The 27,942-nt window shown below is 56.4% G+C and overlaps 1 protein-coding gene across 2 annotated transcripts; it reads right to left on the bottom strand.

Annotated features, from left to right (window-relative positions):
- Positions 1-49: 49 nt before the first annotated feature.
- Positions 50-12,218, bottom strand: LOC138731909 (AN1-type zinc finger protein 5-like). Of its 2 annotated transcripts, XR_011339224.1 has the most exons (7): positions 11,652-12,218; positions 10,436-10,609; positions 9,148-9,241; positions 8,303-8,421; positions 6,072-6,182; positions 668-4,394; positions 50-635 (listed from the first exon to the last, which is right to left on the bottom strand). XR_011339224.1 is itself a non-coding variant. In XM_069878204.1 (6 exons), exons 2-6 carry the CDS (start codon positions 10,584-10,586, stop codon positions 4,246-4,248), a joined length of 624 nt encoding a protein of 207 aa, XP_069734305.1. In that variant the 5' UTR covers positions 10,587-10,609; positions 11,652-12,218; the 3' UTR covers positions 50-4,245. The 2 variants fall into 2 exon arrangements, 1 of the variants encoding a protein (XP_069734305.1); XM_069878204.1 differs by having other exon boundaries at positions 50-4,394.
- Positions 12,219-27,942: the final 15,724 nt, after the last annotated feature.

The raw sequence follows: 27,942 nt of genomic DNA, 5'->3' as shown, positions 1-27,942 counted from the left end.
CTTTGGGATCTGATGCCATGAAAAGCCAAACTCAATTATCAATGCCAAGTTGATTATTAAGCAGGTATTCCTTTAATAAAGAGCACCAGGGTACAGAGGGGGTAATCCACCTAATGCATCCAACTATTGAGACTGGTTACATGACTTTTATGCTGATTAAACATACAGATCCATTTAGATTCCCAGAAACATGTTACATGGCCATTGTTTTTCACCCAGTCTTGTACGCACATCCGTTTCTTTGTGTCTTCAGAAGCCTCTGATGGTCTCTTATCTCTTACCTCATTATGTCCTCCTGGTGAGTTCAGGTCTGTCCTTTTTGCCTTGATTTGTTTCTTGTTTCAATCAGTAAACAAGCTAAACCCTCTAGGACACTTGGGACCATTCTAGAGCCACCCAGGACCCCTCTTAGTGTGCCCAGAAAGCCTTGAGGGACCCCCCAGAACCCTTTTAGGGACCCTCAGGATCCCTCTACGATACCCAGGACCCCACTGGTGACCCCCATGATGCCTTCAGGATGCCTCTAGGGACCCCCAGGATTCCTTTAGGGACCCCTAGCATAAATATAGGACTCCCAGGACCCCTCTAGAGCCACCAGGACCCCTTTAGGTACTCCCAGGACCACTCCAGGACCCCTTTAGGGACCTGCAGGACCCCTCTAGGACACCAAGGACCCCCTCTAGTGACCCCCAGGGCTTTTTGAGGGACCCCTAGGACCCATCTAGGACTCCAAGGACCTCTCTAGAGCTCCCAGGATGCCTCTGGGACACCCTGGACCCCTTTAGGGTCTCACAGGATCCCTCTAGGACCCTCAGGAACCCTTTAGGGACCTCCAGACCCCCTTCAGAGCTCCCAGGACCCCTTTGGAGACCCCTAGGACCCCTGTAAGGGATCTCCAGGACCCCTTTAGGAACATCTAGGATCTCTCTGGGGCCCCAAGGACCCCTTTAGGTACTCTCAGGACCAATCTAAGACACCCAGGACCCCTTTAGAACCCCCAGAATCCCTTTAGGGACCCCCAGGACACCTGTAGGGACAATCAGGACCCCTTTGGGGACCCTCCACACCCCTGTAATCCCACCAGGACCTCTCTAGGATCTCTTTAGGGCCAATTAAGGGGTGCCCAGGTCCCCTGTAGAGCTACCAGGCTGCCTCTAGGACACCTTGGACCCCTTTAGGGACCCTCAGGACCCATCTAGGACCCACAGGAACCATTTAGAGAACCCCAGGACCCCTATAGAGGCCCCTGGGATCAATATAGTTCCTCCAGGATCCCTCTAGGTCCCCAAGAACACCTTTAGGTACCCCCAGGACTCATCTAGGACCCCCAGGAACACTTTGGAGACTGCCAGGACCCCTCAAGGACACCAAAGATCCATCTAGTGCCACCCAGGACCCCTGTGGGGGCTTCCAGGATCCCACTAGAGCCCCCAGGACCCATCTAGGAATCTGAGACTCCTCTAGACTCCTCCCAGGACCCCTTTGGAAACCCTCAGGACCTGTCTAGGACTCCAGGACCCCTTGTTGGGTCTGCAGAACCCCTGTAAAGTCCCCAGGACTCCTCTCAGACTCCAAGGACCCCTTTAGGGAATCCCAGGACCCCTCTAGGGACCACCAGAACCCCTCTAGGACACTGAGGACCCCTCTAGGGTCCCCCGGTACCTTTCTAGATCCCCCAGGAATCCTTCAGGTACCCCCAGGGCCCCTCTAGTATCTCAAGAACCCCTTTGGAGACCCCCAGGACCCCTGTAATTCCTCTAGGACCCTTTAGGTACCCCCTAGACACCTCTAGGCCCCCCAGGACCCCTTCAGGGATCCCCCAGGAACCTTTAGGACACCAAGGACCACTCTAGTGACCCCTAATGATCCGAATCCTCCCAGCAATGCTGGTCGCTGCCCCAGGGCCCGCGCTGCTTTGACTGAAATCAGAGAGGAAAAATGAGAGTTTGAGAATGATCCCCCCGCTCCAATCACAGGGACAGAATTGCCACAAAGAGAGAAGGGAACTGGCGCTTAGAGGAAGCTGCTACGATTACCCCCAGCTGCCAGTTCAGCTCCGCTGACAACTTTGTGCAAACGGATGCCGAGGGAAACGCTTCCAAAGCGTGGGATGGTCCCGAAGTGGGACAGAGGCTGCCGCTTCTCCCCTAGGACTCATCCAGCTTTCTCTGCTGGTGAGATTGCTGGGAACCCTACGGCCTTGGCCCCGTTCCCGGTGTTCCCAGGGAAAAACACCCTCCTTGGGGTGCTCCAAGGCAGGTGCAGCCCCTGGGTGGTGCGGAGGCGGCTTTTGCTGCACCCCAGGAGCCTCCACCTGCCTTTTGCTGCGCACCCAAGCCCCAAATTTTCCTTTCCAACAGCCACGGAGCCCTCCATGTCACTCCTGGAGTGCTACCAAGCTGGCCCTTGGCTTTCCCTGCATGCCAGAGCTTTCCCTGTGTGTCCAAGGCCCCTCCAGGTGCATTTTAGGGTGCTCGAGTCCTCTCAGCATAACCCAAAGCTCTCCTTTTGCTTTTCTATGCACCCTGGAGACCTCCCCGAGTCTCCCGGGACCTCTCCAAGTCATTCCGTGGGCCCAGAGCCCAGCACATGCCTTTCCCTGCTCCCCTGAGCCTTCCATGGGCTTTTCTAAAAGCCCCAACTGTGCTTCTGGGTACACCAGGATCCTCACTGTGATCTTCCATGTGCCCCGCAGCCCTCCGCGTGCCTCCCCCTGTGCCCCAAATCCTTCTGCCTGCCTTTTGGAGCATCTCCTGGGCATCTGCCTCGGCCTCTCGTCCCGCAGGGAGAAGCAGTGAGGGAACGGAGCAGGGTGGCTGCGGGGGGCTTCCCAAGCCAAGGCGCTCACAGGGAAGGAAGCTCTCACAGAGCATCCGTGATGCCAAGGGCAGACGAAGGGTCATAGAATCGTGGAATGGTTTGGAAGGGATCTCAAAGCCCATCCAGTTCCACCCCTGCCATGGGCAGGGACACCTTGCACTGGATCAGGGGCTCCAAGCCCCATCCAGCCTGGCCTTGAACCCCTCCAGGGCTGGGGCAGCCACCACTTCCCTGGGCAACATGGGCCAGGGCCTCCTCCATCTCACAATAAAACATTTCTTCCCAAGTTCTCATTTCAATCTTGCCTCTTTCAGCTCCAAACCCTCCCCCCTCATCCTCTCCCTGCCCTCCTTGCTCAAGAGCCCCTCTCCAGCTTTCCTGGAGCCCCTTTCAGGACTGAAAGCTGCTCTAAGGTCTTCCTAAAGCCTTCTCTTCTCCAGGCTGCACAACCCCATCTCTCAGCCTTCGCACAGGGCCAGGAAAGGCAGCAGAGCTTTGGTGATGTGAGCTTTGTGCGCAATAAAAAGAAGGATGTAAGGCAGAAGGCAGAGAGCAGAGGGGTGAGAGGAGATGCCAGCACTGCTCTTTTACACCACTCGGGAAGCAGCCAGCAGTTATCCTGGGTCAAGGAAGCATGGGAGGCTGGTGCAGGGGTATCGCTCAGCTCAGCCACGTCCCTGGACAGAGCAAGCCCGGCAGGCTGGCTCCCTCACACCAGCAGGAGGGAGCCAGTGGTCCCCCCCTAAAGGTCCTGCCCTGCCGCTGGAGCACGTCTACATCGCATCAAGCCACAAAATAACTTTACTGTGCCAGTACTCTGTTGCTTAACTATCCCGGTGCTTCAACAACAGCGTCTCAAAGGGAGAGGAGGGGTATTTGGGGGCGTTAAAACTACAGAATCCCCTTTTTCTGAGTCCAAACACCTCTCAGGGAGCAGAGGGCAGCTTTGCTGCCGCGATTCCCAACTCCTGGTTTTACATCCGCCACAACGAGACGGCGGGGGCAGAGGGAACGAAGCCCAGTGGCAGCTCCCAGGCTCCAGCCACAAGTCCCGGGCGGCTCGCAGGACTCGGAGCCGCTGGTTGCAGGGAAAGGCCGCCCGGCACAGCCCAGCTGCCCACGCCCCGGCGGAAGACAAGTCCAAAGGTCTTAGCACGGGGCAGGATGGGCCCTTATGCCTTCAGAAAGCTGGTCAAGAAGGGATCAGCTGAGCTATCGCTGTCGGACGGGCAGGGAGGGAGAGGAGGAACGCCAGCTGTCTGCCAAAGAGGTGCAAGGAGTCCCCACGTGCGGGTGCTGGTTGCTGTGTGCTGCTTGGAGTCCCCATCGCACCACCGATGGGGCTGGGAGGAAGAGGAGGAAGGCTGGGAGGAAGGGGAGGAGCGCTAGGCCACCTGGCTGCAGTTCGAGCTGCTCAGCCCCCCTTCACAACTTCTGGATCTTCTCAGCGATAACGATGGGGTTCTCCTTACGGATCTTCTCAGCAGCTTCTGCCTTGTAGTCGTAGGGGCAGGCGTGCATGTCAGAGTACCGGTGGATGGCACAGAACAGGTTCCCACAGCGGCAGTCGAAGCCTGAAGGAAGAAAAGCAGAGACAAAAGTATGTTAGTCCCCATCCAGCTGGAAGGAAAGGAACCCCGCTCCCTCCTGCCGGGCCAGGAAACTCCACTAAACGCAGAAAGAGTCAGACAAGGGAGGGGCCACTGTCTCCAACAGGCGAAAGGGAGTCTTGGAACGGGCGATGACCACCAGTGGCTCTTTGGTTTCCTCTGGCTTAGCCGCTCCCATGAGCACGTGCGCGCTCCACGCAGCCCCAGCTGTCAGTGCAGTGGGAAATGCTCCCAGCACAGCTGCTCTCCGCACTCCCCAGGGACAAGGGAGATGCCGGGGATTGCACGGTGCCAGATTGCTAATCCCGAGCAGGCAGCCCGAGCTGGAGCTGCCCCCCTCCGAGCCAGCCTTGCTCCCCAGGCATCCTGCAGCAGCATCTGGACTGAGCAGCAGTGAGCTAGCGAGCAGCAAACCCTTCACCTTGTTAGGATCGCTTTCGAGCTACTTAGGCTTCAAAATTCATAATTCAGTCCCTGCAGCTGGAGATGATGCTGTTCAGAAGCGCTACCATTATCACAGCACAGCGGGAAACTGAGGCACGATGCTGGGAGGGGGCTCGCCGCAGGACAGCGGGTCAGCTCGCTCCAGCAGTGATTCACACTCTCTCCTTTCCCATCTTTCCCACAAGAGGCAGCAAAGTCGAGAAACCCCTCGCTACAAGGTGCTAGTTCACTCCTATTTGAGAAAACTCATTTTATCCTCAATGTCCTGAGTTCACAGTTCTCTGCCAGCTGATTCCTAAAGGAGAGGAAACTTCTCACAGCCCAGCCCCAGGCTCTTAAGCCCACATTTGCCCTATGACAGTGCCCTCAAATCCTCAGGAGCTCAGGCTCCACAGTGCCAGGCGCAGCCAAAGCAGCTCACATCGATGGAAACGGAAACGTTTGCCGTCCTTGGCCACTGACTGTAGCGAGGAGGCTACAGAAACTAGTGCTGTGCTAGGACAGCAAGACCCACACAGCGCTGGAGTTAACTTCTTCCAGGGGAACGACTAAATGCCAGAGTCAATTTAGGGGAATGATGTTTTCATTAACAAACCGCAGCCAAGTTAACGAATTGCCTTCCCAAGGCCAGCTTTCCCATTGATACCAGTCACCTGACACCATCTCAGCACCCGCCTCTCCTCAGCTTTACAGGCTCAACACCAAGAGCCATCCACCTCTCACGGGAAGCTCACGGCAGAAGTCAAGCAACATTAATAAAGGGAGTGGGTCTTGGAGTGGGATTTTCAGCTTGGATCTAACCCAGTTCATGTCACTATTATGACAGCTTTACCGCTGACTTGAAGAGGAGCAGAATTAGATCCACAGCGAGCTCTGTCTTTGTTTCTATGAACAGTTTTTTGCCAAGCAGCAGGAATAATCCAAGAAGTGAGGCTCCATCTAGTTCTGCAATCCTGCACCCAGGGGCTGGCAGGGACCCTGAGAGGGAGTGGCAGATTCTCCAGGCTCCTGCTCCAGACAGGGCTGTTCACAGATTCCCTCCCACCTCCCCTGCAGCACTGCAGGTGCAGGTGTAAAGTATTTTTCTTCAACTACTGACCCACACCAACCCTCCAAACCCAAGCAGGATCCATTCGCAGGGCTAGGAAACCAGATGACTAAGGCCACAGCTAAATTTCCCTCAAGCTAGAGTCTTACCAGTCAGCCCTATCTTCTTCCGGCAAGTGAAGCAGCGATTCTTCTTCTGTTTTGGCTTTTCAGAAGCTGTCTTGCCCTCCGCTGGGCTCTGGGATATTTCAAGCAGGGTACCTGGAACAGAGGCAAGAATTTTGTCCCCTTCTTGATAAACCAAGCAACACATTGACTGCCTGAGGCCCTGCTGGTTCTGGGTTTGTGCCAGACACCTCTGTGCGCGCTGCCCTGGCCAACGTACTCCAAACTGTGAGATATGCCTTGTTCCAGAGATCTGCACCTCACGTAGCCTCGTCTTTTCTCTCCATCTCAACTTCACAGAATCATGGAATTGTTTGGGTCAGAAGGGAACTTAAACCCACCCAGTTCCACCCCTGCCATGGGCTGGGACACCTCCCACTGGATCAGGGCCTCCAAGCCCCATCCAACCTGGCCTTGAACCCCTCCAGGGATGGGGCAGCCACCACTGCTCTGGGCAACCTGGGCCAGGGCCTCCCCACCCTCACAGGAAAACATTTCGTCCTAAGATCTCATCTAAACCTGAATTCCTGAGGCCCAAAGCTCAGAAACACCAAGGAGATATTATGGTTTAGCTAAGGCATACGCAAGGTGACGCGGTTGTTTAGCTCCTACTGAGAAAAGCTCACACTGAGCAGAACTACCTGGTGCTTGCCACAGGTTAAGCATGAGTCTGGCCAGTCACTAGGGCTTAGCTGATGTAAAGTAACTCAGCTGCACAGCTGAGCCTATGGTTAATCTTTGCAAGGGAAAAAAAAAAAAAAAAGTTAACCCATTATAAGTACTACTAATTATTTTTGCTGACTCTTATGTAAGTGTTCCTCATATGTAGGTCTCGGAATGCTTTACACAGATACCCATCGCTGTCTCTAATCTACCAAAAGGAAAACTGAGCTCTGAAAGCCAGATCATTAAAGGTCACTGATGTTTAGCAGGATTTCCTACAGTACCTAAGCAGGTTAGAGAAGCCAACGGGAGGGAGGAGCTCCAGCTGGTAGTGGATACACACCTGCAGTGCCAGCTGCTCTGAAAATCAAGCTGAGATAAACACTCAGAGCAGAGACAGCTTCATGGATCTGACCCTAAACACCTCTCTGAAATCACACAATCAGAAGGAAGAGGCAGGCTCTCCCAAGCTGCTCTTTCACCAAATAGTCTCTAGCCTGCCTGTTGTAAATTGTCTCCTAGGCTTGCAGGCAAGAGATTATTAAATCCCTTTTAAGGTGCTGGTGTCTTCTCCCAGGTAACAAGCAATAGGACAAGAGGAAATGGCCTCAAGGTGCACCGGAGAGGCTTAGACTGGATATTGGGAAAAATTTCTTTACTGAAAGGGTTCTCAGGTGCTGGCAGAGGCTGCCCAGGGAGGTAGGTGGTGGAGTCACAATTCCTGGAGGGGTTTAAAAGAGGGTAGACAAGGCATCTGGTGGGCAGGTATGGTTAGACTCTATGATCTCAAAGGTCTTTTCCAACCAAATGATTCTATGATTCAAATCCAAAACACAGACTCATGCGTGGTGACAAGAGCCCAGTTTTGTAGCAACTAACAACTCTCGGGCCTTTTTTAGCTTTCCGTGCAAGCAAGCTGTCAGCTGAACTGCAGGAGGGCGTCCCCAGTGCAGTGTCACTTGGCTACAGCTCCACTGCAGCACAAGGCAGAGTCTGTAACTCATCGCCTGGAGGACGTACCCCGCTGGGTAACAACACCCATGCTCCTCTACCGCTTTGCAACAGCGTTAGCGCTCCCCTCTAAGGGGCAGGTCTGCCTCCCATCACACAGGGTGACAACAAGCAGGCCAGCAGCCACCCCTGGGCACCCGCACAAACACGTCACCTCTCTCCCAAGACTACATTGGCTCCATCTCCCTTCCTCCCTCGAGAGGTGGCAGGGAATTGCAGCCAACAACAGCCATACAGCAGGCTGTGGGACGCTCCGGGCTTTCTGCCATTCACTAGAATAGGCGTCATGGAAGATTATCCTCCTGCCAGCGAGCGAGGGCTGGCAGCTACTCAGTCCTCAGCCCACAAAGCAATCTCTATCAGCTTGCCCTCAGGCACAGCATTTTCTCTTCTCCCTGTTTCAAAAACACTTTTCCCCTTAGCTCTCCTTCTAGGTTACCTTTACCCTTCTCTGGAGTTACTGGCCAGGGGTTGTATTTGCTGCTCAAACCAACTCATGAAATTGGTGTCATTCTGACTTGTGCAAAGACTGAACCATCTACCTGATGAGGGAGACGCTGACGAGGCATCTTCTGACTTAATGAGTTCTTCTGTCTCGCTGCTGTTTTCTTCTCTGGATATGCTCATCGCAGTCATCTGATGGGTCACAGGGGTCTGAGCGCTGGGAGCATTTGCAACGAACAAACAAACCGACCATAAAGTGAGCACGAGTATTTTGTTTTGATGAACAGTTATGTGGGAGAGATCTTCAGCCCACCGAGTTAATTCCACTGTACTCAGGTAGCACAGAAGCACCACAGGCCAATTCCCCTCGAGATTTGGGATTAAAGTTCTTGGGACGCAAGTGGAATGAACCTGTAAGGATCTCAATTTGCCTTTCCACCCAATTATATTTCTAAGCCAAGGCAACAACCCATCCAAACATGTCCAGGGGCAGGGAAAGAGAGTTATGAGTCAGGACTGTAATGCAACAGTAGAGCTCAATGCAGTTCTATCTTCCTTCCCATCAAACATGACCAAGGTGCCTAATCTTGCTGCCACAGCTTCCAGACTGGATGATCAGCAGGGGATTTCACTTAGGACTGAGCTGCAAGCAGTCAGTTTAACACAGTCAGTGACACACAAGGTGCACCAGCTCTAAGAGAACCAGGATGCCACTTAGTCCATTACAGGCTTTCATTTACTACCAGCCCTCTGGTACCTGACTTGACACATCAGTCCCCACCAGCAGGGACATCTCAAGTCTTCCAGATAAATCAGGATCACAATGAGCAGTGTTTGATCCAGATCTCCTTGTCTGTATGGAGGACGGGAACCCACCCTTTGTCTCAGGGCTGGTTTTTAGCACAGCTGTACATCTGCCTCACCACACAGATGATGCCCCTACCTGGCGCTCGCATCCTCAGGTGTGGAGTCTCCCTCTGCACGCTGCCCTGTGACCGTATCTGAAGCTGGGGGGCTGCTGTTAGGACTGCTGGGTGCTACGGAACAAGACCACAGTCTTGGTAAACTCTTAAAAACATGAGACTCCTTGTCATCACATCCCTCTGAAATTAGCTGTGTGTCTTCCCAAGAACTACAGGCCTCATTTACGGAGAGCTGTGCAGCTCCTCGGGATCTGCAAAATCCCTTCGAGTTTATTCGCAGGAGTTCTGTGCCGAATGGCTCCCATTACTGTGTGTTCTTCAACATCTGATAAAATCTGACTTCAGTCACCCATGGCACTTTCATCATTCCTTGATTCCCCTTCTCTTCCTCAATATTGCAAAACAAATTCCATGTCAGCATAAATATTTTTGTATTAGTGTAAATGAAAGCACTGTGGTTACCAACATACCTTGGACCCAACGTTACTTTGCAACTTCTCCAAGGTACGAGAACCAGATCCTCATCTGTGGAAAGGAACTGGCTTTGATGGAAACACATTGGGTTATGTCAGCCACAGATCTAAGGCAGGGTCTTTACAAAAACCCTGTGACAGGAAGAGCCGTGTTCCCAATGTGGTTTTTGGGTGGGTAATTCAAGGAAAACCATTGTTAGGCTCAGGAACAAAAAGATCTCTCAAGGCATTTCTCACCAGTATGGCAAAACCTGTGGCATCTGCACAAACTCTCAGCAAAAGAAAATCCTGCTAATGATGGAAAGAGCATCCTTGCCGTGCACCTAGCTGCCTCCCAGCTTGGTGACACGTCAGCTCTGTCTAGCTGCAAGAAATAAATCTTTTATTTCATAGCTTTTGATTGTCAGCCTTGTTAAAGTAATAAAATTATGTAAACCCAAATTCTTCCCAAATCAAATTTCATTGCAGGGATCTGTTGCGGCTCCCAGCAGTCATCATGTAACTCACAGAGCAGGTAAGACCTAAAAATTCCGGCCACTGTTAGCGCAAGTGAAGTTTTACAGGTACTGGAAGGTGCTGGCTGGGATGAGGCTTCATAAACAGCTGCAACTGGAAAGAGAAAAACTGCTCCCCTCAGAAGGAATAGAAGCGCTTGAAGGTTTGGGTCTGTCATTTAGAGGATCGGGTCTACAGGAAAAAGGAAAGATAAGAGTTTTCCAGGAGGGAGTAAATCTGCTGGTGGCCAAGACCAGCACCATGCTCTGTCCCAGCTGCTTAACTCCATTTGCATTCAGGCACTCGTGTAAGATAGATTTTATAGACAAAAATCCTCTACCTGGGGGGCTTATCCGGCCGCTGCTCTGCTGCCTCTGCAGGAATTCCTTATAGCAAACGGAGCACATCCCGTTGGTGCGGGGGCTGCCGTAGAATCCGCAGCCTGTGGTACACAGCAGGGGCACCTGGGTCTGGTTTGTCTCCTGAGCCATCCTCTCTGCTCCAAGGCCCCAAGCTACAAACAGGAATACAAACGAGACAGCTGTTAAGGCCAGAGCGCTCGTTCGTCGTACGCTGCAGCTGATCAGGAAGGAGCACAAAGGATCCCGAGAGAGCCCCGTTCCCACACGTGCACAACAACGCAAGCAAGGGATACCCAGGGCTTGTAAGCAGCCCCGGCATCCAGATCCTGGGGCCTCAAGCTATCTGGAGCTCAGCTGCCAGGAGGCTGGAAAGCCGAGAGGCAGAGGCTCCCAGTACCCTCTCCTCGCATCACAAGGCTCCCTGAACTCCCGGTGAAAGGCACGCAAGCAGGATCTGCTCTCCAGCTGTAACAAGAAGTGCCACTGCAGCGTGACTAATGACTCCCGCACACACCGAAACAAAGAATGCCCCACGAACAGCCAGCCTAATCAGTTACACTGTGCGTTTGTTTTCATTTCCAGCCTGTTTTACTATTTTAGTTCTCAGGAAGATGACGTAAGTGATGCAAAAAAGAACCCACTGCCTCTCGGTTTTGATGTCCTCCCGTATTTCCTGACATGCTGGCGGATAAGGGGAATGTTAACATAGTTAAACTGGACATAAGAACAAGGTTTCTTTCCAGCAGTTAAGATGCCATGCCGAAACACCTTCCCAGGGGAAAACAGCAGGCACAGCGAAACCTACTTTTAAAATTAAGCTCAGTAATTTCTCCCTAGATCACACGCAGTTCCCTCCAGACCCTTCCAGCCACACGTGGTGAAACATTTACACGGCCACACTGCATCCCTTTAAACCAGAACTGCACACAATAACAACCAGGATCAATTTGCATGTGTGTGAGCAGCATGGCCATGGCTGGTCCAGCTTTGGCAGAGGACAAGGGGAGAACATTTGTGGGACTGTAGCACCACAGAAGGCTCCAGCTCAGGTGCAAAGATGCAGATGGGAGTCCCTGGCAGAGATTCCCTTGGCAGGATCCTCGAAGTATCCCCCACCTCATAGTCAGCTCTGCCACATTTTCACATGCTCCTACAAAAATGGTGACTAGAACAACAGGAACGTGAGATAATTACCCTCCCTGGAGCGCTCCTGTGGGTCAGCTCTGGTTTATTCCTCCTTGTCCTCGGCTGGGTGATACAAATCCCCTGGGTGCTCCTGGAAGAGCTCCAAGCAGTGGACCAGGAGTCCTTCCTGGCCCAAGCCGACCTCTCCTTTGGCACCAGCAACCAAGGCAGCCTCCTCCACACCGGACAGTCTGCGAGCAGACCTGACAGGCTGAATCCTTGCAGAGAAAACAGGATGGACGCTGCTGGGATGGATCTCCAGGAGCTTATTCTGACGTTGAATGTTCCTAGAGAGAGAAGGGGATGATGCTGTGACTCCAAAGGGGTCCAGCTCTCCTTTTGGAAGCAGCTGCAGCCAGAAGCCTGGGTTTAACTGATGCTGGAGCCCAGTGGGACACGGTTTCACAGCAGAACCAGTTGGTATGAAGAATGGAGGAGAAACTGAGCTGCTCTCTGCCTGCACCGGGCAGGCCGGGGAACTCACCGTGGGGTCAAGGAAAAACGTAGGCCCACCAGAATTCTGGGTGGAATGGAGAACGGAGGGGAAGAGGAGCCGAATGGAGAATGGAGGGGAAAAGGAGCCGAATGGAGGATAAATAGGGCAGGATGGAGAACGGAAGGGAAACGGGGCAGGATGGAGGGGAAACGAGGCAGGATGGAGAATGGAGGAGAAAAGGGCAGGCTGGGCTGAGCAGGAGAACGCCACAAGGGGTCAGGGAAAGCCACAAGCCCACCGCAAAACCGGCTGGAACGAACAACGGAGGAGAAGCGGAGGAGAACGGAAGGGAAACGGGCAGGCTGGGCCAAGCCGGGGAACGCCCGGCGGGGTCCGAGAGAGCCGCCGTCCCCCCACTCACCCCTGCGGCCGCCCCGCCGCCGCCCCGCCGCGGCCGGGCCCCGCGCTCCCCTCCCGGCGTGCGGCGCTAATCGAGGCCGAGGCTTTGCGGCCTGCAGGGCCGCGCCGGGCCGGGGCCGCGCGGGGCCGCACTCACCGGGGCCGCAGCAGGAGGAGCAGCAGCAGGAGGAGGAGGAGGAAAAGGAGGAGGAGGAGGAGGAGGAGCGGGGCGGCCCCCGGGCCGGGGCGGAGCGGGGAGGGCGGCGGAGGATCAGGCGGGCGGAGGCCGGGGAGGGAACATGGCGGGGGGGGGCGGGAACATGGCGGGAAGGAGAGAGGGGGAGGTAGGAGAGGGGGAAAACAGAGGAAGATAAGGGAGAAGGAGAGGAGAGGAGAGGGAAGAGGAGAGGAGAGGAGAGGAGAGGAGAGGAGAGGAGAGGAGAGGAGAGGAGAGGAGAGGAGAGGAGAGGGAAGAGGAGAGGAGAGGGAAGAGGAGAGGAGAGGGAAGAGGAGAGGAGAGGGAAGAGGAGAGGAGAGGGAAGAGGAGAGGAGAGAAGAGAAGAGGAGAGAAGAGAGAGGAAGGAAACAGGGAAGAGGGGAAGATAGGAGAGGGGGAAAAGGGAGAGGAGAGAGAGGAGAGGGGAGAAGAGAGAGGAAGATAAGGGAAAGGGGGGACGGGAAGATAAGGGAGAGGGGAGAGAGGAGAGGGCGAAGGAGAGAGGGGAAGACAGGGGAGGGGAAAGAGGGGAGATGGGATATATGGGAGAGGAGAGGAGAGGGGAAGATAGGAGAGAGGGGAAAAAAGAAGATAAGGGAGAGGAAGGAGGAGGAGAGGAGAGGGAAAAGGAGAGGGGAAAAGGGAGGAAGATAAGGGAGGAAGGAAGAGGAGAGAGAGGGGAGAAGAGAGGAGGGGAAAGGAGATAGGGGAGAAGAGAGAGGAAGATAAGGGCGGGGGGGAGAGGAGAAGGCGAAGGAGAGAGGGGAAGACAGGGGAGGGGAAAGATAGGGGAGATGGGATATATGGGAGAGGAGAGGAGAGGAAAGGAGAGGAGGGGAGAGGGAAGAGAGGAAGGGAAGAGGAGAGAGGAGAAGGGAAAAGGGAGGAAGATAAGGGAGAGGAAGGAAGAGGAGAGGGGAGAAGAGAGGAGGGGAAAGGAGAAAGGGGAGAAGAGAGGGGAGAGGGCAAGATAGGGGAAAGAAGAGAAGGGAAAGAAGAGAGGGGAAGATAGGGCAGAGGAGGGAGAGGGGAAAGATAGGGGAGATATGGGATAGGAGAAGGAGAGAGGAGAGGGAAGAGGAGAGGAGGAGAGAAGTGTGAGGGAAGAGGAGAGGAGAAGGAGAAAGGAGAGGGGAAGGGAGAGAGAGGAGAAAGAGGAGAGGCAAGGAGAGAAGAGAGAGGAGAAGGGAGGAGAAGAGAGAAAGGGCTCCCTGAGAATCTCAGACTCCCCTATCATCCCCGGGTCCCCGAGTATCCCCGGCCACCAGGACCCGCGCAGCCCGGGCCGTGGCCACCAGGTGGCACCAGGGCCCTAGGAAAAGGCGAGCGCAAGGTGGGGGGGACCCCCGCACTTCACCCCCTGGTCCCCCCGCACCCCTCTCACCCACCTGCTGCACCCTTTACCCTCCTGTGCATCCCTCACTCACTGCCAGCCCCGCGCTCCAGCTCTGCAGAGCACAGCGGGTCCCTCTCTGGAGCCTCGCTTGGCTAGTGGGGGTCACTTGGCTAGTGGGGGTCACTGGGCTAATACGGCTAATATGGACCAGGGGCCCTGGGATGACCAGTCCCTGGCTCCTGGGGGTCTCTGTGAGCATCCTCCGGCGCTGCCATCCTGCTTTACAGAGCCCACCCAGCAGGGCGGGATGGGGGTCAGGGTGGATTTTGGGGGGGCACTACCCCCAGACCCGCCATGGGCTGGTCTGTGAGGGTGGTTGCAAGGAGACCAGGAGCCTCCTGACTCCACAGGCTCAGGGATCCCACCTGCAGATGGAGCAGCACGGTGGGAGTGGAGGACACTTTGCAAGGGGACGAAGGCATGAGGTGAGGGGTTGGTGGGCAGCAGAGGTCAGGGCAGAATGAGCAGCAGGGCTATTAATACACATCTTGTTGTGATGCTGGTTTTCTGAGCCAAAGTCAAAGGGAGCTCCTGGCCAATGCTGCCTGGGTTTGTCCCTTCCCTGCTCTGCTCTCATCTTCATCCCCAGAACCACCGTGGTCCACCAACGCTGTCATTCCCAAGGCACCAGGATGTGCTGCTGGAACATCATCTCCTTCTGCCCTTGAGTTGAGGCGGTGGGAAGGGAGCTGCCTCCATCTCTGCTCGCTGCAGGGCCACGTCAACCCCCTCCTCAACCCCTCTCGCTTGGGTTAGCATTTAAATGTCACTCCCCGAAAGGGAGTGAGGCTGGGAGAGGCAGGATGGGAGAAACAGGAGCAAACCAGGATCGATTTCTAGCCAGTTATCGCTGTTATCAAAACAGCACAATTAAGGGATGAGGACACATTTCCAATACCCTGCCTGCCCCTCCGAGGCGAGACGCTGCTTCATCAGCTCGGCCGAACGCACACGTCTGCCCGCACGCAAGTACTTACCGTCTGCACATGCGTGCCTGCGGACGCTTGTAGCACATGCATGTGCATGCAAACACAGCCGCGCAGCCGCAGCGCTCCTCGGCTCGGCAGCGTCTGCTGAGCTTGTTTTCCCCGCAGAGTTAATCTCCCCAGCCCGCTTCGCTGCCTCGTTTTTCTGTGCAGCCAAGATGTGCTTCCATCTGGCTCTGGCTGAGCCCAGGGTGGGTGGAGGGCTCTGGGGACAGCTGGCAAAACGCTGCCTTGGAGCTTTCACCCAAAGAGGAGCCAGACCTGCAGGAACTTGGCCTGTTTCTCATCCTCAGGGTCCTCTGCAAAATCTTTTCTCTCTACGCACCCATCCCTCCTTCTCCCTCCTCCTCCCCACTGCCTCAACACGCAGGGGCTGGGACCAACCCTGCTGCGCCACAGGGCTCTCCCAAGCTGCCAGCTGGATGCTTGCCCTGTGGGTATTTGGTTTCTGATGCTCTTGCAGGATGAGTGTCAGGCTTACACAGCTCTGAGTTACACTATTTACATCCCATCGCAGGCAGGCAGCATTTGGGAGCACCAAAGATGCCAGCAGAGCCCAGAACCCTGGCTCAAAGGGATCATGCATGGATAATACCTGTAGCGTGGGCTTTCAGAGGTGACAGGAGCTTTATGTGTGGTCTCCAGCATCAGAAGGGTCAGACACCTCCACCCCGAGGATCAATCCCTGGTTGAGGAGACCCCAAAGGGTAACCTTCCCCCCGCTGGACACTATGAAGCACAACTCAAGAACAGCATCTTCAGCAGCTGCTCCCAGAGTGATGAGGATTAAAGAAATGCATCTGTGAGGGCGTTTGAATGGAAAACTGTGGAGGCTGACAACAGCAGGAGCCCTGTGCCCCCAACTCAGCTGGTCACCCTCCTCCTGCAGCCCAGGAGCCCTGCGCTGGCTCGCACTGCTGAGCATCGCCCCTTCCCCAGAGGAGGAGCAGGACCTGAGCCCCAACACCCTGCTGCAGCTGCTGGCCACCACCATCTCCCTTTCTCCCAGCTCCCAGTCCCTGCTCTGGTCCAGCAGCGCACAGCTAACACATTAACCTAGTGCTGCGCCAGCCCCAGCACCCTGCGCTCTCTGCCTGCGTGACACACATTCGGGGAAGAAGGTGCGACGGGAGCATCACATCCTTTGACCAAACTCAGTGGGTTAGAAACCCCCTTGCAATTAGCACCTTCTCCTTGTCCGGCGCACACAAAGGGCTCTCCAGGGCGCTGGGCACGTTCCTGACAAACCCAATGCGGCTGCAGGAGCTGGGAGGAAAGAAGGGATGCGGGAGCCCTTTCAGTCGCCGTTATTTGGTTGCAAACTGCTTAATTTCCTGAACAAAATGATATTTTTGTTGTTGCTGTTGATGGAAGGACAGCACTTTTTTGGCATGGTACAATCCCAGGGCTATTCATCCGTCACCACAGCAACGAGCTCCATCAATGGCCATCCGAGATTGCGGATGATTAGAGACAACATGTAAAAGGTGGAAGATGCTGAGCACCTCGCACACCTCATCTTCCCAAATGACTTGAATTATCCTCATTATTTCTCCCCGGCCAATTCTCTCTCCAGTCCGCGGGAGACGTTGCTGTTATATAAACACGGGAAGAGCAGAGTTATGAGAGCAGGTGGAGGAGAAGGGAACCGTTCCTTCTGATGGGGACTGACCTGGAAAGCTCATGGCAGGGAGGATGAAACCCTCCAAGGTGCTCAGGGAGCTGCAGAAGTCTCCCCTCACCTAGGGGTGTGGGGGAGTGAATCCACGCTGCTGTCAGAGCAGCAGGGAGCGTGACCAAGCTTTGGGGTGAGGTGGCCACAACCTCTGCTTCTTCCTGGTCCTGCCAGACCTCGCACCCTCCTGTGGCTTTGCCTTGTGCTGTCCCACTCCTTCTTGGGGACACAGCGAGGAGTTTGAGTTGGTTTGCTCTTGGAGCAGTTCAGAGACCCAAGACCTCACCACCATCTGGTTTGGGTGAAACCCAGAGGAAAATGGGTCTCCAGAGCCTGGTGAATGTGTGATGCATCCCAGCAGAGGGGCTTCCTGTAGTACTGTTGTTAGCAGGGCTGCGTTGAAGAGTGGCAGCCGTGAAACTTTAATGCCCACCTACAATATTCATGGTGCTTTTGACTGCGAGGCAGGAATCGCACTGAACAGCCTGAATATTTCATAGGTGGCTCCGTGCCACGATTCTGGGGAGGGTTTCCTCCCCAACCTGCCATGAAGTCTGAGCTGTCCGATGTGGAAAATGGGTGATACGCCCTGATTTGCAGCCAGAGTTCCACAAAAATAGATTTGTCCTTCGGGAAGTCCCTCTGCTCTGGGGGAGGATGGGAGACCCCAGGTGTGGGGCCAGGGTCTCTGTGGTGACCTTCTACCCACAGTAGAAGTCCCTCTCTCAGGTATACATGGTGGGACGGGAGGTGACAGTGGCTGGGATCCCAGTCAGCTCTCCACCAGCACATCCTTATCCCCATCGTGAGCCACAGGCTTACATCTGGTGTTATGTAGGATCTTAATCCGAATCGAGTCAGCCTTGTTGGGCATGAGGTTCCCAGACTCTGCTGCCAGCCTGGGACATGGCAGTGGTGGGGAAGGTGACAGCGAGGACATGCCACACCAGTGCAGCCCCGTCTTCTTCAGCTGGAAACCTTCCTCGAGCAGATCCCTGCCTGCTTTCCTGCAGCTGAGGGGCTGTTGGTGGGCCAACTGCTCCTGAAGCCTCCTTAGATAGGGTCTTGGAGGGCAGCAGAGCCCCCAGCTCCCAAGGAAGGGACAGGGACATTGCAGCCTGATGGCTCAGATGATGCCCCAGTGCTCCTGTCTCTGCCCGGGCAGACCCTGGCATCATCCTTGTCCCCACCTCGCCCTGTGCCTCAGTTTCCCCACTGTATCCTGGGGATGAGCTGTCCCTCCAGGCATCTTGCAGGGAGTCTTGGCCACCCTCCAGGGCCATGGGACAGAACCCAGCCCTGAGCAAGGGTGGCCAAGGGACATGCTGACCTTGGAGCAGGGGTCCAAGGGCCACTGTCATCTCCCCAAATGGTTCCAGGGGAGCAGGGACATGAAGGGCAGCTCAGCCCAGGCATGGGACGCTGGCTTTCCTTGGGGCAGGGGGATGGAGAGCAGACCCTGTGCTGCATTTGAGCCCCATGCTCCTCTGCTCCTTGAGCCACCTGCCACCATAGAGCCACTGCTGTCCCCCCACCAGAGCATCGCGTTGGATGTGAGATGGTGACACTTCTGGGAAGAGACATTTGTCCCCTTGCAGGGGTAAGCACCAGCTCCCAACCAGAGATCATTCTCCTGCCATCGGTCCCTGCCACGTCCCAGGTCCCACGGCTCAGGGAGCACCCCCTGGCGAGGATGGTCACCCCAAACTGCCTCCCAGCCCCTTGCACCCCCTCTTTGGGTCCCATCGGCCCAGCAGCCCCAGTGTCAGGGGGGAGAACAGCCAAAACCGAGACAAGCACTACACAGGGAGCTGCGGCTCCAAGCAGGCTAAATTGGAGCTGCTAATTAACAGCAGGAGTGGAGATCAATAAGGGAAGCGGCTGGCACTGCAGCTGGGGCCAGCGCTGACCAGGCTGGGGCTTCTCCTGCTGTGCTGGGGCCCTGCTGAGCCCCGTTCCGCCACTTTCCGCACCACGATGCTGAGTCTCCGTTCTCATCCCGCATCCTCAGAGGAGGAGAACGGGAGATGCACGTGCAAGGGTCCCGCAGGAAGCCCATCACCAGGCTGGGGTTGACAACGGGGGGCGAACCTAAGCGAGTAACGGAGACAGAGCTCATGCTCCAGGCTGGGGAGCTCTGGGGTGGGAGAAGGAGTTAATTCCTACACCGAAAAGCTCTTTGATGGCATCTCGTCTCTAATGGAAGAGTCATGTTGGATTAGCGGGCGGCCGCACAAGGCGTAGAGCGAGCGCCCTGCCTGCCGGCCCCCGGCCCCGGGGAGAGCCGGGGAAACCATGCGGAATGGCAGATCTGGGCCACTGTGCCAGCGCCGGCGGGGGATGCGCCGTGGCGGGGACCGCGGACGAGGACGGGAGCCAGGAGGCCGTCGCAGCGAGCTTTCACGCGAGTTTTTGTCCCCATCGCAGCATCGCAACATCCAGCCATGATGCGCCCACAGTGCCCAGGGATTAGATTGGATATCAGGAAACATTTATTCACTGAAAGAGTGTCCCGACAGAGGCTGCCCAAGGCAGTGGTGGAGTTCCCATCCCTGGAAGGGTCCAAAAATGTGTAGACGTAGCACTTCAGGATGTGGTTTAGCAGAGATGGAGGTGTTGGGCTGGTGGTTGGACTGGATCAGCTTAGAGGTCTTTTCCAGCCTTAATGATTCTATAGTTCTACAATGTTTTTCCTCTATTCCCAACCAGGCTGGAAAAAATGGGGTTCAGAATCAAGCACAGCCCGTGGCACGGTGACTCTGCCGAGCAGGGGGATGTTTGCAGTGGTGCTTCCCGTGCCTCCAGCGCTGCAATCCAGCAGCAAAAGGTGAGCAGTGCCCAGGTGGTGGAAAGCAAACCGGGCACTCTGGACACCACGTGCTTCGCCTCCCCTTTCACACTCCTTATCGCAGCTCTGATGGTAAATAAACCAGCTCGTCTCCCCAGCAACCCAGGGCCGTGCCAGGAGCGGAGTCCAAGGTGAGCTGCGGTGCTAGTGGTGGGAGCCAACCCGGCCAGCCAGGACCCAGAGGATCCTAGAATCATAGAATCACCAGGTTGGAAGAGACCCACCGGATCATCGAGTCCAACCATAACCAGGATGAGCAAGAACCCTCAGCCCATCGGCACAGCATGGAGAGTGAGGTCTGCTGAGCAGCCAGGACCCAGAAAATGAGCAAGAACCCCCAGCCCATCGGCACAGCAAGGGGAGTGGGGTCTGCTGAGCAACCAGGATGCACCATCCTGGCCACCAGCACGTTGGGAAGGGTTGGGAAGACCCATTTCTTGGTGTGATGATGCCTCTGCAAAGGGCACTGAGCTCCCTGAAGGTGTTCGCCGGTTCTGGCAGAACCCAAGATGGAAAAACTGGAAAATGGGAATATTCCCCACCAAAAAAGTGCAGCGAGGTGTTTGGGGCACCTTTAGGTGAATGTGTCTCTGAACCATGTTCTCAGCTGCAGGAGCAATGGCTGGAAAGCATCTAGTGCATCCCTGACCCACTGACCCATAAAAACGAAGCATCCCAGCGGGGCTGCACCCTGTATCATCCATCCGAGCATCCCCATCCACAGGTGACCCCAGTGGCTCCTGTTGGACAGGGTTGGGCCACCCTGACCCCCACCTCCCAGCTGCTTAAACCAAGTAGAGCCCTTTGTTTTCTGCTTTCATATTATTTAATTCTCCTCTCCTCACTTGCACTGCAGGGGCAGCGGCTAAGCCTGGGGCTTTGCTAAGCTGGGATCGTATTAAAAGCACAGAGAGGAAGAGAGTTTCTAGTGCTAAGCTGCTTGTGGTAACAGAGATGGATTTAAGGAAACTGCTCCCATGGTGATATTATTGCCCAAAAGCACCCGGCCTAGGGGAAGGCGGGTAGGGATGGAAAAGTGGGCAGGGGTGCAGGGAAAGGTGGGCAAGGATGCAGGGAGGCATTGAGTGCACCCTTAGCAAGTTTGCCAATGACACTAAGCTGGGTGGAAATGTCGGTCTGTTGGAGGGTAGGGAGGGTCCAAAGGGATCTGAGCAGGCTGGAGCGCTGGGCTGAGACCAATGGGATGAGGTTTAACAAGGCCGAATGCCGGGTCCTGCACTTGGGGCACAACGCTGAGCAGCTCCAGACTAGGAGAAGTCTGGCTGGAAGCTGCCTGGAGGAGAAGGACCTGGGGGGGTTGGTTGACAGCGACTGAACATGAGCCAGCAGGGGCCCAGGTGGCCAAGAAGGCCAATGGCATCTTGGCTTGGATCAGACACGGCGTGACCAGCAGGTCCAGGGATGTTCTTCTCCCTCTATACTCGGCCCTGGTGAGACCGCTCCTCGAATCCTGGGGTCAGTTCTGGGCCCCTCCCCACAAGAAGGATGTTGAGGCTCTGGAGCGAGTCCAGAGAAGAGCAACGAAGCTGGTGAGGGGGCTGGAGAAGAAGAGGAGCGGCTGAGAGAGCTGGGGGTGTTTAGCCTGGAGAAGAGGAGGCTGAGGGGAGACCTCATTGCTCTCTCCAACTCCCTGAGAGGAGGTTGTGGAGAGGAGGGAGCTGGGCTCTTCTCCCAAGGGACAGGGGACAGGACGAGAGGGAATGGCCTCAAGCTCCACCAGGGGAGGTTTAGGAGGTTTTTCATGGAAAGGGTGATTGGTCCCTGTCCGAGGCTGCCCAGGGAGGGGGTTGAGTCCCCTTCCCTGGAGGGGTTTAAGGGACGGGTGGACGAGGTGCTGAGGGACATGGGTTAGTGATTGATGGGAATGGTTGGACTCGATGATCCAGTGGGTCTTTTCCACCCTGGTGATTCTATGATTCTATGAAAGGTGGGCAGGGATGAAGGGAAAGGCTTTGGGCTGGTCCTCAGTGGGATGAACCACCACCAGCACCACAGGACCAGCGGGGTCTCACCACTCAGCGAAGCCCCACTGGGCTGGGACCCACCACCGGGGCTGGGACCTGCCCGCTTGGCAGCGGTGGATGGCTCACCTGGGCTTTGGCTGTATTAAAAGCTAAGTCCTCCGGCATGGCTTTTTCCAGAGCTGCAGCCAAAAAGGTGCTTACGGGGCCGAGGTGGGAGCCTGCCAAGCCCTAATTAGAGACGCTCAGCGGTGCAGCGTGCTAATACGCAACCTTTCGCCTCTGCAGGCTGGGATTTAAACTGCAGTGAAATCATCACGGGGAGGTGAGGGCTGGGGTGGGGAGGGAAAAAGCTCCCTTTCCTCCCCAAACTGCAGCAGATAAGACTCCTTGGCCCATCCATGATTGGCATCGCCAAAACATCCCAGTGGGATGCAGGGTGACCTGAGTCCAGGCACGGGGAGAAACCAGAGAGATCCTCAATCGCTTTCCTCTTCCTGCTCTTTGCATCCTCTCTCTGCATTAACGTGTTAACTTTGGCCAAGAGCTTTTCCCACTGACCTACTGATCTTTCCTATTTTGGTCCCTGGAATTAAGGGATTGCTGGGATTAACTTGCTCTAAAGCCTCCAGATCGGCTCTGGAGTGGGACGCCCAGGTACGGGTGCAGCGGGCGGCTGGGGGCACCAGAGGAGGATGCAGAGCGCAGGTTGGAGGGTGCAGCACCCCAAACTCGAGCAGCTCGGCTTCTATCATCTCCTGTTTCTCCCCTCTTCGTGGTTTTAGACCTTCTGTGGTCAGGTCTGAGCTCCCCAGGTGATGGGGAGGATGAGGATGAGGAGGATGAGGATGCCCAGAAGCCTCCTGGGCATCAGAAAATCACATAATGTCCTGAGCTGGAAGGAAACCATAAGGATCATCGAGTCCATCTCCTGTTCATGCACAGGACACCTCCTACGCTCACACTGTGGGTCTGAGGGTGTTGGCCAAACACTTCTGAAATATTGGAATACTGGGGGCTGTGCCAGGCTGCAAACACAGCTCCCAAGCCCCCTTGGCTAGCACCCCACCCTCCAGCCATCAGCCCTGAGGTCCCACAGCCTGGGATGCTTCCAGCTCCCTGCACCCCTGGTCCTCTTCCAGTTTAGGGGTGAAAAAAAACCCCTACAAATATCCCTTTACCATCCCAATTTGGAAACTCCCCCCTGAAAGCCAAGCTGCTTTTCCATTGGGTCATTGGGCACTGGAACAAGCTGCTCAGGGAGGGGGTTGAGTCCCCTTCCCTGGAGGGGTTTAAGGGACGGGTGGACGAGGTGCTGAGGGACATGGGTTAGTGATTGATGGGAATGGTTGGACTTGATGATCCGATGGGTCTTTTACAACCTGGTGATTCTATGATTCACCTGGATGGACACCCCCAGGGGGTCTTCATCCCACATCCCTGCCCTGGCTACCGTGTTCCCCCTTCTGTACCCACATCCACCCTGGATCTCCTTCGCTCGTGGAGAAACGGCATCGCATGAAACTCAGTAGTTTTGTGGCTGGGAAGTTCAAAAAGATGCAGGCGAAGGGGGGAGCCAGGAACAACCCGGCTTTGAAGGTGCCTGGAGATTAACTCAAGGCCACGGCGGAGGCGCAGAGACTTCTACAGCAAAACCTCATTAAGGAGAGAGAGGGAGGGACGTGGGGAGCAGGGAAATCTTCTAAGCAGGAGGAAAAATGTTTGATTCAGCAGAAACAAGTGGGAAAAAAGCCCCCTCGTGTCCCCCCACTCTGCTTTTATCTGTCTCAGGGGGATCAGGGTGGAATATGAAATCTGCCCCTATCCTCTTTCCTGTTTATCTCCTAATTATTACGCTGGAGATTCGGCAGCGGTACCCGGGCTGGTGCTGAGCGGAGGCAGCGCTGCCCGAGCCGGGGGGTGAGAGCTGGGGGGAGCTGCCTGGGGGACCCCCCTGCACCCTGACACCAAGGGCTGAGTCGATTCGAGCAACGTTTCTGCAATGAGGTGTGCAAGGGCTCTGCAGCCCAGCCCCAGGAGGTCATGGAATCACAGAATCATGGAATGGTTTGGATGGGAAGGGACCTCAAAGCCCATCCAGTTCCATCTCCTGCCATGGGCAGGGACACCTCCCACTGGATCAGGGGCTCCAAGCCCCATCCAGCCTGGCCTTGAACCCCTCCAGGGATGGGGCAGCCACCCCTGCTCTGGGCAACCTGGGCCAGGGCCTCCTTCCCCTCACAGCAAAACATTTTTTTCCTAAAATCTCATCTCAATCTCCCTTCTTTCAGCTGAAAACTGTTCCCTCTTGTCCTGTCCCTTCACTCCCTGATCACAAGCTCCTCTTCAGCTTTCCTGGAGCCCCTTTCAGGACTGGAAGCTACTCTAGGGTCTCCCCAGAGCCTTCTCTTCTCCAGGCTGAGAAACCCCAACTCTCTCTCGGGATCTTATAGGATCGGGAACTAAATTGCTACCAGGCCACTCTTTACAATACAAACTACATTAGGAAATTAATCATAGAATCATGGAATGGTTTGGGTTGGAAGGGACCTCAAAGCCCAACCAATTCCACCCCTGCCATGGGCAGGGACACCTCCCACTGGATCAGGGGCTCCAAGCCCCATCCAACCTGGCTTTGAACCCCTCCAGGGATGGAGCAGCCACCCCTGCTCTGGGCAACCTGGCTCTCCCCACCTTCCCAGCAAAACATTTCTTCCTAAGATCTCCTCTCGCCCTGGTCTCCCAGCCCGGGGTCCCTGGAGCCCAGCAGGTCTGGGGGCAGAGCCCGTGCTCCCCCCAAGCGAACCTCCTGGCGCGGATGCTGCGGCCGCTCCCGTTGCCCGGCACCTCGGCCCACTGACCTACTTTGAGCATCGCTGCGCCGCAGGCACGCGGGGATGGGGACAGGGATGGGGATGGGGGTGGGGACGGGGACAGGGATGGGGACAGGGATGGGGATGCCACACACCAACCCAGCAGCGAGGGGATGCTCCATCCCACCTCACGAGAACCCACGGCCACAGCCCCGGTATGCAGAGATGGGGATGGGGACAGGGATAGGGATGGGGATGGGGACGGGGATGGGGACAGAGATGTCAATGGGGATGAGGATAGAGATAGAGTCGGGGACAGAGATGGGGATGGGGACTAGGACAGAGGTGGGGATTGAGACAGGGATGGGGAGGGGGATGAGGATGGGAATGGGGACAGGGATGTGGTTGAGGATGGAGGCAGGGATGGGGATGGGACAAGGATGGGAGTGGGGAGGAGGACAGGGGCAGGAATGGGGACAAGGGTGAGGGTAAAGATGGTCATGGGGACAGAGATGGGGATGGGGACAGGGATAGGGATGGGAATAGGATGGGGACAGAGAAGGGTAGGGGGATAAGGATGGGGATGGGAGTGGGGAGGGGGACAGGGGCAAGAATGGGGACAAGAACAGGGGTAGAGGTGGTGATGGGGACAGAGATGTCAACGGGGATGAGGATGAGGACGGGGACAGGGATAGGGATGGGAATAGGATGGGGACAGTGGTGGGGATGCGGACAGGGATGGAGAGGGGGACAAGGATGGGTATGGGGACAGGGTGAGGGATGTGGATGAGGATAGAGACAGGGACCGGGATGGGACAAGGATGGGGATGGGGGTGGGGAGGGGGACAGGGGCAGGAATGGGGACAAGGATGGGGGCAGAGATGTCAGTGGGGACGAGGATGGAGACAGGGGCAGAGATGGGGATGGGGCAAGGATAGGGATGGGGATAAGGATGGGGACAGGGATGGGGACAGGGATGTGGGTGAGGACGGAGACAGGGATGGGGATGGGACAAGGATGGGGATGGGGTTGGGGATGCCCTGCCTTAGTGTGGCAGCGAGGGGATGCTGCCTCCCCCTTCCCCAGCCCCTAACGAAGACTCAGCAGCTACTAATTATTTGGGCCCCTCCTCGAGGTGTGGGGTGAGAGCGAACGCCCAGGCTCGCTGGCAGCCCTGCCAGCCCTGGCCCCAATTAGCCTCGTTATCCCACACGGCCGCTGATTGGGGCCAGGCAATCGCTGCGGCGCTGGAGGCCCGTATGGCGGCCGCGCAGCGGGTATTGCATAAGCTCAGGAGTTACGTGAGCAGGTCAGACCTGTGCAGGGTCCAGTTACAGCAGAGCCTGAGCCCCTCAGCCCCACAGCCCCACGCACAGCCCCACAGCACAGCCCCACGGAGGCTGTGGGGTGCGGGGTGCAACCCATGGCTGCCTCAGTTTCCCCATTTGCCATGCAATGCTCGGCGCTGATTGCTGCCCCAGGGGGCTGAGAAGCACCCACTGCCCCACAGCCCCACAGCGCAGCCCCACAGCCCCACATCACAGCCCCACGGAGGCTGTGGGATGTGGGTTGTCACCCATGGCTGCCTCAGTTTCCCCATTTCCCACGCTCTGCTTGGCACTGGTCACTGCCCTGGGGGGCTGAGAAGAACCCACTGCCCCACAGCCCCGCAGCGCAGCCCCATGGAGGCTGTGGGGTGTGGGTTGTCACCCATGGCTGCCTCAGTTTCCCCTTTACCACGCTCTGCTTGTCACCCTGGGGGGCTGAGAAGCACCCACAAACCCTTAGCCCCACATCACAGCCCCACAGCCCAGCCCCACGCCAGGTCCCCGTGCCAGTGTTTGTGTAAGGAGCTCCGCGGGGCGGTGACTCAGGCTGTCCTGGCACGGCCACGTGCCCAGCGCTGCGCCAGAGCCGGCTGCGGAGTCCAGGACAGGCAGCAAAGCCACAGCTCACCCCTGTGGGCTGGGGTGAAGGGTGGCACCGATGCCATGGAGGGGACAAAGCGGTGGCTGACTGGGCCACCCCGTCCCTGCTGCCCACATCCACCCTGGCGCCCAGCGGTGGAGAATCATTGAATCATTTGATTGGAAAAGATCTTTGAGGTCATCAAGTCCAACCGTACCTGTCCACTACTAAACTATCCCTTAGCACCTCATCTACCCATCTTGTAAACACCTCTAGGGATGGAGACTTCACCACTACCCTGGGGAGCCTGTTCCAGTGTCCAAGAACCCTTCCAGTGAAGGAATTTTCTCTGATATCCAATCTAAACCTGCAGGATCTGGCATCGGAGACCAGGACATGGGCACTGGAGAGCAGGATCTGGCACTGGAGAGAAGGATCTGGCATTGGAGAGCGGGATCTGGCATTGGAGAGTGGGATATTGGTGCTTGGAGAGCAGGACATGGGCACTAGAAAGCAGGACCAGGCACTGGAGAGAAGGACATGGGCATTGGAGAGCAGGACCAGGCACTGGAGAGAAGGACATGGGCACTTTGAGAGCAGTATCTGGCATTGGAGAGCAGGACATGAGCACTGGAGAGCAGGATCTGGCATTGGAGAGAAGGACATGAGCACTGGAGAGCAGGATCTGGACACTGGAGGACAGAACATAGGTGCTGGAGAGCAGGACCCCCACCAGACCCTTGAGCAGGGACACATCCCCATGTTGGCACCCAAGGACAGGGTTTGGGACACTGCAGGCTGGCAGCGGGTTCACCCGGTGACCCACTCCCTGCTGGACAGGTCAACCATTCCCGACGGGAAACTGAGTCATGGGGAGGCGAAGCAAGCTGGTAGTGCCCATGGCACGGAGCCACCGATGGAACCAGCCCTGCCAGGCGGATGCGCTGGGGCTCGGCGAGCGTGAGGCAGCCCGGCACATCCCCAGCGTGGGGCTCGGTGGTCCCCAAGGCTGGGTGAGGGGCTGCGGGGGAAGGATGGGGTGATGCTGGCTGGGCGAGCAGAGAGGTTCCGCTCTCTCTGGGTGGGGCGAGAGGGAGAGCAAACAGTGATTAGGACGCGGTGGTGTCATCCCAAATTCCTGCTCGCCTCCAGGCCAGCCAGGGGCCAATTGGGCTGATCCTGGTGACAGAACCGAGCAGGCGGTTGCTGCTTCGGTGCATCCATCCTGGCCCTGGCTACAGAGTAGGCAGCGAGGCCAGGAGGGGAAGGAAAAAAGCAGGACAGCGGTGGGCTGGCAGTTTTTCCTTCTTATCCATGCCCAGTGGCCGTCTCCTCCTCATGCCACCAGTGCCTGGTGCCATGGGTGACCAGATCCAGCCTCGCTGAACGTGTCCCCAGGCATCACCCAGGTGGGATTCTGACTCTGGCATCATCTGCTGCCTGGGGACAGGGACGGTCGGTGCTGGGATCAGCATCTCTGCACCAACCATCGCACCACAGCCCAGCACACAGGAGAGATGTTTTTTTGGGGAGGTTCGGTGACTTCTGGTGCTCCCACATCCAAACTGGCCCCAGGCAAGGGGAGGGGATGCTGTTCCTCTCTCTGCAGCAAATATTACGCCAGGGGCTTGACTGTCACC

Source organism: Phaenicophaeus curvirostris, chromosome 28 (assembly GCF_032191515.1).
Source record: "Phaenicophaeus curvirostris isolate KB17595 chromosome 28, BPBGC_Pcur_1.0, whole genome shotgun sequence".
NCBI classification, from domain to species: domain Eukaryota; kingdom Metazoa; phylum Chordata; class Aves; order Cuculiformes; family Cuculidae; genus Phaenicophaeus; species Phaenicophaeus curvirostris.
The sequence above is the reverse complement of the archived record's forward strand: the minus strand, read 5'-3'. Positions and strand labels throughout refer to the sequence as shown.